We start from the raw sequence: 10898 nt of genomic DNA, 5'->3' as shown, positions 1-10898 counted from the left end.
GGGTATTTAGTAGTATCTTAAGATTTTAATTTGTATTTCCCTAATGAATTATAATGTCGAGCATAATTTTTTTTTCAGTTTATTTTGTTTGTTGCTCTTCAATTTTTCTACTTCTTTAATATTTATTTTAATGATCTATTTAGATAGTCTATAGAAGAATATTTATATATATATTCTTCTATGGCTTTCTTTTTTCTTTTTTTAGTTAAATTTATTGGGGTGACATTAGTTAATAAAATTATATAGGATTCAAGTGTACTATTCAATAATACGTCATATGTATATTGCATTGTGTGTTCACCACCCAAAGTTAAATTTCTTTCCATCACCATCTATTTAACCCCCTGTACCCTGATCTACCTCTCCCCTACCACCCTTCCCTCTGGTAACCACCCAACTGTTGTCTGTGTCCATGAGTCTCTGTTTGTCTTGTTTGTTTATTGCTTCCAATTTTATGTCCCACATACGAGTAAAATTATATGGTTCTCAACTTTTTCTGTCTGACTTATTTTGCTTAGCATGATAATCTCAAGATCCATCCATGTTGCAAACAGTAGTATTTCATCTTTTCTTATGGCTGAATAATATTCCATTGGGTATATGTACCACATCTTTATCCAATCATCTACTGAAGGACACTCTGGTTGTTTCCATGTCTTGGCCACTGTGAATAATGATGCTATGAACATTGGGGTGCATATACCTTTATAGTTTAATGTTTTCAAATTTGGGAGGTAGATACTATATATATTATTAAACCAATTTTTGGAATTTGTTTTTGCTTAAAAAATGTCTCATCCAGATTTTCAAATTTATTAGAGAAGTTTTAGGAAAATTTAAAAATTTACCTTTGTGATTATATCCTTTTTCTTATTCCCAATGTTCTATAGTTCTTTTCATCTTAAAAAAAATTATGTTGGCCAGTTTTGTCTATTTTGTTGACCTTTCGAAAACAAAAGCTCTCAAATTATTTTATCAGTTTTACTGCTTTTATGTTTTCTAAATTGTTAATATATGCTTTAGCTTTATCAGTCACTTAATCCTATTTATTTATCCTTTTCAGCTTGATACTTTATTCACTTATTTTCATTTTTTCTAGTTTATTAGTGAAAACTAAGCATAGATTTTTCTTCTTCTAAGCTAGAGGCATGCAGAAGTGTGAGACTACTTCTTACCTACAGATCATGCTGACTAACCCCATTCAGCATGGAAAATTCTTACAGAATTCTAAATTATGGTTGAATTTGATACATAACTTCACATGCTTTCACAGTTTTTCTTTATGTAAATATTTATGTTTATACTTGATAGAGGACAAATAAAACACTAAACTTACTGGTATTTGATTTAAAAATATATTTTTGAAAGTTTGCAATCTGTATATGTGCATATGCCTATTTGTAGGTTCATACTTTAATACAAATTATTCTTAATTTTAAAGAGGCAAAACAAAAGCAATATGAAAATGGAAAACCGAAGTATCATCTCAGAATTTCTCCTCCTGGGCCTGCCCATTGAACCAGATCAACAAAACCTGTTCTATGCCCTGTTCCTGGCCATGTATCTTACCACTGTCCTAGGGAACCTCCTCATCATTGTTCTCATTCACCAGGACTCCCACCTCCACACGCCTATGTATTTGTTTCTCAGCAATTTGTCCTTCTCTGACCTCTGCTTCTCCTCTGTGACCATTCCCAAATTGTTGCACAACATGCAGAGCCAAGTTCCATCCATCCCCTATGCAGGCTGTCTGACCCAAATGTATTTCTTTCTGCTTTTTGCAGACCTGGAGAGCTTCCTCCTTGTGGCCATGGCCTATGACCGCTATGTGGCCATCTGCTTTCCCCTGCACTACACCACCATCATGAGCCCCAAGCTCTGTCTGTCTCTGGTGGTGTTGTCCTGGGTGCTGACCACTTTCATCTCTTTGTCGCACACCCTGCTCATGGCTCAACTGTCTTTCTGTGCTGATAATGTGATCCCTCACTTTTTCTGTGACATGTCAGCTCTGTTAAAGTTAGCCTGTTCTGACATTCAGATAAATGAAATGATGATATTTATCTTGGGAGGGCTTGTCATTGTTGTTCCATTTCTGTTGATCTTCTCATCCTATGCACGAATCGTGTCCTCCATCCTCAAGGTCCCTTCTGCTAGGGGTATCCGCAAGGCTTTCTCCACCTGTAGCTCCCACCTCTCTGTGGTGTCACTGTTCTATGGGACGATCTTTGGCCTCTATTTGTGCCCTTCAGCTAACAATTCTACTGTTAAGGAGACAGTCATGGCTGTGATGTACACTGTGGTGACGCCCATGCTGAACCCCTTCATCTACAGCTTGAGAAATCAGGACATAAAGGGAGCCTTGCAAAGAGTCTTTTCAAAGTGGACAATCAGATTTTCTCTGGGACAGTGACTCTAAAGATTAAAGTATGTTTTCTTTTTTTAATTAAATTTATTGGGGTGAAATTAGTTAATAAAATTATATAGGTTTCAAGTGTACAATTCAATAACATGTCAAATGTATATTGTAGTGTGTGTTTTCAAACAGGAGGTGTAATGTTGACAATGAGTAGTATTCTGAAAAGTCTAGTAGCACCCAGGCTTGGCACTACTGATGTAGCCCCCATGGCACTTCCAGGGAGACTTTTCCCACATGTTACTAGGGGTGGGTTATTGTGCCTCTTGGGCTTATCTCTGTATTTGGGGTGTGATGTGGCACAAGTCTTGATATGTAATGTATGTTCAATGATTATTATTCAATGTTGAATAAATACCATTCGACCTTGGTATTTATTGTACTTAAAGAATGTACAGTAGTTCCTGATTCTCTAATAAGTCCAAATTGCTCAGCCACTTCCGTACTTGCTTCTGCTCAACATATCTATTCCATGAAGAATATCTTGCAATTTATTATGTTCATGTTCTTGTAATTTTCACTCTTCAGGATCTTCATTTCTCCTCTTGATAATCTATTCAGTTCATAATTTTCTTTTCAGGAGTTAGTTGATTCACCTATTTAATTATCACATTCTAAAATTATTTCTTTTTTCTTTAACTGTACCAATTATTTGTCAGTTAATGACCAATTACTTCCTTTGATAATATCTATATATTTTGGATGAGAATTCCTCTTTTGAATTAAAATCATATGATATGGAATGGACCATAGAGTTTTGTTATGAATTGTTTAATTTATAGATAGTAAATAGTAGCCCATATTTGGCTAGGGTAACACAAATAATGACTGAAGGATTAGAATATATTTATGACTCTCAGGCAGATGTTTTTCCTCTGGAATATGATGCTGAAATTATTCAAGGCTTTCTTTGTTTATTTCTTTTCATACCAAGTGTCTTGAAGACAAGTGCTCTCTAATCTCTATAGTACCTATTTCAATGCCTTCTATCTGCTGTATGTATAATAAATATTTATTGATTTGTTTTGAATGCATTTTCATATGTTTCTTGAAATGAATTTATACCTTAAAGAAATCCGACCTTTTATAAGTTTTCCTAATAATTACAACTTTGACTTCTTCTTCAAAAACGTTGATTGATTATGAAAAAAATACATTCTCACTGGAAAATATTCAAACAATAAAGAAATAAATAGTAAAGTAGACTGTGAGGGTCCCCCTTAGTTCCATTCCCTCTTATGAAAGCAGTTAAAATTTGGGGAATATTCTTCTGGCTATTTTCAATGCACAGACTAATATTACATATAACAAATAAATAGGGCTATATTGTTCATGCCATTTTCTCATTATTTTCATATAAAATACATTTGAATTCATCATTTCATGCAAGGACATGTAACTTTTTTAGAAGCTATATAGTGTTTGGTTAAGTAGATGCATTTAACCATAATTTATTTAAATAATCCGTTCTTCATGGATGTTTGGGTTGCTTTTGATTTTTCATTGTTTTGAACAATGCTTCAATTTTATTTTCTGGTTTTGATGGACTTGTGCAGTATTTCCATAGACACGTTCTTAGGAATGGGTGTCCTAGATCAAAGGATGTGAACATTTTATAATTGGGTAGAAATTGCCAAATTGCCTCCAACGAATTCTTTTAAGGTTAACTCTTTCCAAAAGTAAATGAGAGTGACTGTTTCTTTACAGTGTTCCCAACACTGGATATTTTGCTTTCCAAGAATTTTTAAACCTGATATCTAAAATATGAGATTTCACTTAATTTTTTAAATTTTTCAATTACAGTTGACATTTAATACTATATTAGTTTCAGGCATACAGAATAGTGGTCAGGCATACAGAATAGTGGTTAGACATAAAGGTGATCCCCCTGATAAATCTAGTACCCATTTGACACCATACATAGTTATTACAATATTAGAGATTTTTACTATTTTTAAATTGAATTTCTATATGAGTCAGGGAAGTCAAACACCCTTTATATTGATTAGCCACTTTGCCTTTGGTATGTTATTTGTGCATGTCTTTTGCCTTGAGCTAATTTTCTTTTTTCTTATTATGGATAGTTTCGATTTATCTATTTTGTAGGTGACATTTTTCTCAGTTTGTTATTCATCTTTTGACTTTGTAATGGTGTATTTTTCCTTTACTGAACATTGTAAATTTCAAAGTAGACAAATAAGTCGACTTTTACTTCATGACATATTTTTTCTTTGACATGCTTAAAAAGTGCTTTTCTATCCCAAAATAATATTATCTCTTTTTTTCTAGTTCTTGTACAATTTTAGTTTACACATCTCTATTATTGATCCACCTGAAATTCAACTTAAGGGCAATTTTTCCCTTACCCAGCAAGTCACTTGTTCTCATCTTCGCTGATGTAAAATACTACTTTACAATGTACTGTGTTCATATATACTTGAGTCTAATTCTGGTCTCTATTATATTGATTCCTTCCTATTTATGTACTAGTACTATATAAAGTATACCTTCATAATAATACATTTTAAATATCTTGTGTGACAAAATATTCTTTCTCAATATTCTTCTCTTCCAAAACTTTCCTGACACATATAGCTTTTCAGATATGCTTCAGATCTATCTTGTTAAATTCTAATAAAAAAAAGCCTGTTGGGAAATTAACTGGAATGACATTGAATTATCACATTGATTTATGAAGGAATGTTGGCTATTTATATAGTTGTCTTACAAACTATAAATAATGAAAACATTTCCATTTAGTCATATTTTTTTAGTTAAATTCTGTAAATTTCTTAATTTGGTATCTGTATATTACTTTCTACTTTTAGTCTCAGGTATTTTACATTTTAAAAAAATGTTGGAGAAGGAAGAGGTCACTATCGCATTTTTACACAGATCATTTTTTTGTACATAGAAGAGTTACTGATTGTTTTGTATATCCACTTTGCAATATTCCACCTTATTAAAGTCTCTTATTGTTTTCTAATGAGGATTTCCAGTTAAATATCTTGGGTAGCGGAGACATACAATCAAAGATCACAGAAATATTAAGAATGTATATGTCTTTCAAATATTTAGTTCTGTTATTTCTTTCTCTTTTCTAATTACTTTGATTACTACTTCAAGAATAATGTGAAATAAGAGCATTTCTAATGAGAATTTAAATGTTCGTATGAAGCCTGATCGTTGTCCCCCAACAACCAAGGGAATGGATGATAGAATCTTCCAAATGGTTTTAGGCATAGTGAACTTAGAAGACACAGTGAGCTTTCCCTACTTGTTGGCTGGTACTCTGAGAGAAGGCAGCTTTGCAGAAGAACCCACCAGTACATGGGGCAGCCACTTCATGGCAGCACTGATCTAGGTAAGAGCATCTAAAAGTGCACCTCTATTTCCACATGCACACAAACATGAATTTTCTCAACCACCTTGGTTCATGAAGATCTGAAAAGTTCTCAGATGCACCACTGGGGCCCAGACAGTAGCTAGGAGCTGAGGGCTGGTGTGTCTCCAGAGACTATCAGAATAAGGACCCTGTAGCAGCAGCTAAAGTCAGAGCCCAGAACCAGATGGAAGACATGATTGAGTCTAAGAGAATCAGCACAACCAGAGAACCCTGAGAAGGCCATCAGCTCCCTTCTCAAAAGAAAAATATGTATTATTCACGCTAGGAGATATAGGTTCCATCAACAGTGGACATTAGAGATACCCCTCTCCTGAAGTAGAGAGGATACATAAGCCTCAAGATTCTAGAAAAACTATAACAAAATCAACATAAAGAAAATAGGAGGGAATTAATAAATAGGAAAGTGAAAAATTAGTGGAGTTGAAAACCAAGAAATAATAGAGTAATAGTAACAAATTAAATATTGGTTGTTGGGAAATAGTAATATAACAGATAAAATGTTGGCATATAAAACAAGCCAAATAAGAGAAAAAGCATAAATAAAGACCTCTAAGAATGAAAAAGGAGCAAAATTAATAGCTAAAGAGGCAATTTAAGATTATGAGAATACTATGCGGCAGCCTGACCCTCCCTGGCCATTTCCTGCTCGATCGAGCTCTTTCCTGACTTCCCTCCCCCTACCTCAAGGACTCTCCAGTTAACATCTGTTTTTTCATAGCTTGTCAACCAATTAATGTTCTTCCTTTTCTCTGTAGCTGTGTAGGGATGACAAGACTGTATAAAACTGCCTGTACAATTGGGGCTCAGCCTTTGGCTAAGAATCTGCTGAGCCGGTGCCAGCATCAATAAACGCTGCTTCCTGCTTATAGCCTCCATGTCCCGTCTCTCATTTTGAGAATCTTGCAACAACTACATACAACTTTAAGCCAGAAAACATGGACAAAATTATATTTTAGAAAATTATATGTTACTAAAATTTGCTCAATAAGATGAAAAAATTATATAGGCTACAAATCATCGAAGAAGATGAACAGTCCTATGACTTTGGAGAAGCTGCTCAGTTTTTCTATGCCTGTTTCCTCTCTATGCAATAAGAATAATAATGGTGTCTTCCTCTGGGAATCTTGCGAGGTTTAAACTAGACCTAAGTGTAGAGTACTTACGACAGTGCCTGGCACATGATAATTCCTTGTGAAATGTTATCTTTTATTATTTTTATTACAATGATATCATTACATCATTGTATCAGTGAAATATTGGAAGAGCATAAGTATTTATCAATAAAGGAATGGTAAACTGTGAAACATCACAGTATAGGGTTCTATACCATGAAGTTAAAAATGAAGAAATTCTATTTGCAGTAATAAGAAAAGATATCCTAGATAAATGGTTTCATGAAAAAGGGAAATTGAAGAATAATATGTGAAGAATGATACTATTGATGTCTGAAAACTGGGGTTGGCAGAGCGGGGAGAGAGAGCGTGAAAGTGAGCACGCCCTTGAGGGATGGTATTGAACTAATAACTGGGATGGGAATGGAGGTTAGATTGGGAGATAGGGAGAATTTTATCTTTATCTTTATTTTGAATTCTTAACATGAAAATCGTGGGTATAGTGTTTAGGCAATAGAATAAATTTTTTTTTAATACTTAACAAATAACTGGATCTTTCCTGAAGTTTCCAGAAAAGGTATCTTCAAGGGTGTGGGCTACACTGCAGCACATCTTTAAAACAAACAAACAAACAAAAAACCCCCCAAAACTTAAAAAACCTTCTTCAACCTACACTGTTTCCCAAGTTCCCTCTCCATCACCTGTTTGCTGCTAGTTACACTCTTCCTACTCCTTCTCCCATGAGCTACAAGACTCATTCCCTACTCCTGTTTATTTTTCCAAAATTTAAAAGTGGACTCTTTCAAACATTCAGACACTTCAGAAATGGTTTTAGCTTATTGCTATGCACCCATCCCTATGAATAAACACTTTGTCACATTTGCTTCAGATCTAATTTTTAATTTAACAAGTAATAAGACATTGTAGGATCAAAATTGCTAGTGCTTTGAAAAGCTTAAGGGGGGGGTCTTTTATAATCGTTATCATCATCATCACCATCATCATCATCATCATCATCATCATCATCATTATTATTGAAACGCCAGTGAATCCAGACCTACTCTCATACCTCTTGGGATGCAGCTCTACATCTGAGCCCCCTTTTTAGGGCGCCCTTGACCTCTTTGTTGCGGAGGCTGTAGATGAAAGGGTTCAAAGTCGGTGTGACCACTGCATAGACCACGCTGGCCAGGCGGTTGTAGCGGGCCGAGTAGGCAGATGACGGCCGGAAATAGACAGAGAGGACAGAGCCGAAGAAAAGCGACACCACCACCAGGTGGGCCCCGCAGGTGGAGAAGGCACGATGCCGGCCGCCTGCCGACCGCACTCCCAGCACAGCTACGAGGATGCGTGCGTAGGAGAGGGACACCAGGAACAGCGGGGTCAGTACCACCGCCAGGCCCTCGGAGAAGATGGCAGCCTCCGCAGCTGATGTGTCCGAGGTCGCCAAGCTCAGCATCACCGTCATGTCACAAAAAAAATGGCTCACAGAGGCAGGACGCGGGTAGGAGAGCGCAGAGATGAGCAGCGTGTGCAGCAGCGAGTGCAGGTGGGACACGGCCCAGGACGCCCAGACCAGCGCCGTGCAGCGCCCGGGCGTCATGACCGCGGTGTAGTGCAGGGGCCAGCAGACCGCCACCGCGCGGTCGTAGGACATGGCTGCCAGGAGGTAGCTTTCGGTGATGCCCAGAGCCACAAGAAGTACATCTGGGCAAAACACCCCTGGAAGGACACTGCCTGGCCCGGGTGGAGCAGGCCGGCCAGCAGTCTAGGGACCGTGACCGTGGTAAAGCAAGCATCCACAAGGCTCAGATGACCCAAGAAGTAATACATGGGGGAGCGGAGGGCCCTGTCGGATCTCACCACCACCACCATAATCAGATTTCCCAGAGCGTTGAGCAGATAGATGCCAAGGAAGAGCAGGAACAACAGCGGGTGGACGTCTGTTCCCTCCATCAAGCCGAGGAGGAGGAACTGAGGGGCAGAGGTGAGGTTGGCCAGGGCCATGGAGTGGCCAGACAGGTTCCAGTGCTGAGGGGTGAGATAAGTCAGCAGGGCTAAATTCTGGCACCTTTGAGTAGACTTCTGCATGTTGGGGTTCCGTGTAATATTTTAAATTTTCTGCTGGCTAAAAATAGCTTGAAAACCACATTGCTTACCCAATTTTATGAAGAAACTGATTCTCAAAAGGATGTATTAGGGTAGTGGGTAGTCTCAAGCTTTGCAGTAGATCAGGCCTACCTGGTGGTGTGACCACTGAGCCTCAGTTTTTTCTTCTTTCAATGAGAAAAATACTAGTAGCTACCCCTGGAGATGGTCGTGAGAATAAAGTGGATAATAAATTTAAAATACTTAACACAGTACCTAGATTATAATAAGTACTCAAAATTGTTTATCTATCTATCTATCATCTATCATCTATCACTTATCTTTATTTACTTACCATTATCATTTGCTTAGTCAAACAAGGAGTTAGGGGCAGAATTGGGACCCAGGCCCATCTGAACCCCATTAGAAGTTTCTTCACAAAACACCTTACTACATTCATTTATTCACCACATATTATGTGCTAGCTCAAAGGCAAACCTTTTCTGTAAAGGATCATAAAGTAAATATTTTAGGTTTGTGGACCATATGGTCTCTGTTGCAACTACTCAGTTCTGCTGTTGTAGCATGTAAACAGCCACTGATGTATGTAAATGAATGGCCATGGATGTGTTCCAATAAAACTTTATTCGCAGAAAAGGTAGAGGGCCAAATTTGGCCTTTGTGACAGTTTGCTGATCCTTGTGCTAGGTACTGTGAGGAATAGAGAGACAAATGAGTCTTAGCTTCTTCCTACAAACAATTTTATCTAGAGGAGTTTTCAGAGTGTTTTGTATTTTACTAATTTTATGAACCAAATGGGAGTAAATTATTCTGCCAGGAAGAGTTTGAGAATTCAAAGAAGAGGTGGAATTTGAACTAGGTCTTGGAGAATGAATAGGGTTTCACAGCAGACCTGATACAGTATGAGAGGGGGAGGGCATCAAGACAGGGTGAAGGAATTGTATGGAGTTATTGTTAGAGGAGGCATGGAATGAAGAAGGTAAAACATCCACATATGATATTGAGACAAGGTTTGCCTTTGCTCTGACCTCATTGACAGAAAACTTCAAAGTGTCTCGAGTGACTTCAGTTATCTCAGAAACAATGCACTCATTTTGTCCCCCACTCAGTCTCTTCCTTAAAACACATTCTTTTCTTCCATTGCTCCAAAGCTTCTAGAAATATCCTAACCCATTCCTGTTTTGCCAGGAAAGAGGATCAGGCATTAGTGAGATCCCAGAGAGTGGAGTAAGTCAATTGTTAGCAGGGGAGCTCCCTGCTAACAACTTTCTTATCCAGTGATCTATCTCCAAAATTTACCCAATAAATATAGTTGAATGAAGCTAAAGAGCAATCAATGAGGAGGAAAAAAAATGGCATAGATGATAGAGGCTCTGTTCATCCCTCTGGCGACCAAATCAAAGTTGTGATGGAAACAAGGAGCAGCAGCAAGAAAAAATTGCCTGGGATCTAGATGAATAGGCCAGACAACCAGGGATAAATACAAGAAATCACCCTGCAACTGCAGAAGGTAGGACGGAGCAAAAATGCTGGACAGCCTGGTCTTGAGAGCTGAGTGAGATGGAGGCTGTGCAGCGGCAGACGCCTCTTAAAGAGGCCGCATCTATGAGAGGATTTTCGGGATGACGGACCTCTTCGCTCTGAGCACCAGTGCTGATTCAGATGCACACAGCGGGCACCAAGGACTTACAGGAAAACATTGTCAGAATGAGAGCTAAGGCGAGACTCGCTCCGTACAGAAGTGCCAGCCGTATCCATTGTTCCCTGTCAAGCCTTCCGCTATACCTATGAACCGGACACAGCGCCACCATAGTCGTGAGGTCATCAAACTGGATAACAGAGGTCACTCAGCCCAGAG

At 37.9% G+C, this 10898-nt stretch overlaps 2 protein-coding genes across 2 annotated transcripts; one reads left to right on the top strand and one right to left on the bottom strand.

Moving 5' to 3' along the window:
* Positions 1 to 1459: 1459 nt before the first annotated feature.
* LOC120621192 (olfactory receptor-like protein DTMT) lies at positions 1460 to 2410 on the top strand. Its single transcript, XM_039886546.1, has one exon. The coding sequence runs from the start codon at positions 1460 to 1462 to the stop codon at positions 2408 to 2410; it is 951 nt and encodes a 316-aa protein (XP_039742480.1).
* Positions 2411 to 7994: 5584 nt separating this feature from the next.
* On the bottom strand, positions 7995 to 8938 carry LOC120621191 (olfactory receptor 1L6). Its single transcript, XM_078120707.1, is given in 2 exon segments — positions 7995 to 8629; positions 8632 to 8938. Coding segments are annotated over 2 exon segments (942 nt in total).
* Between the last annotated feature and the right edge of the window lie 1960 nt (positions 8939 to 10898).

Source organism: Pteropus medius, unplaced genomic scaffold (assembly GCF_902729225.1).
Source record: "Pteropus medius unplaced genomic scaffold, Ma_sr-lr_union100, whole genome shotgun sequence".
NCBI classification, from domain to species: domain Eukaryota; kingdom Metazoa; phylum Chordata; class Mammalia; order Chiroptera; family Pteropodidae; genus Pteropus; species Pteropus medius.
The sequence above is the reverse complement of the archived record's forward strand: the minus strand, read 5'-3'. Positions and strand labels throughout refer to the sequence as shown.

Bases quoted from the DNA above. Each gene is read 5' to 3' on its own strand.
- LOC120621192 (XM_039886546.1), top strand. From the start codon at position 1,460: ATGAAAATGGAAAACCGAAGTATCATCTCAGAATTTCTCCTCCTGGGC.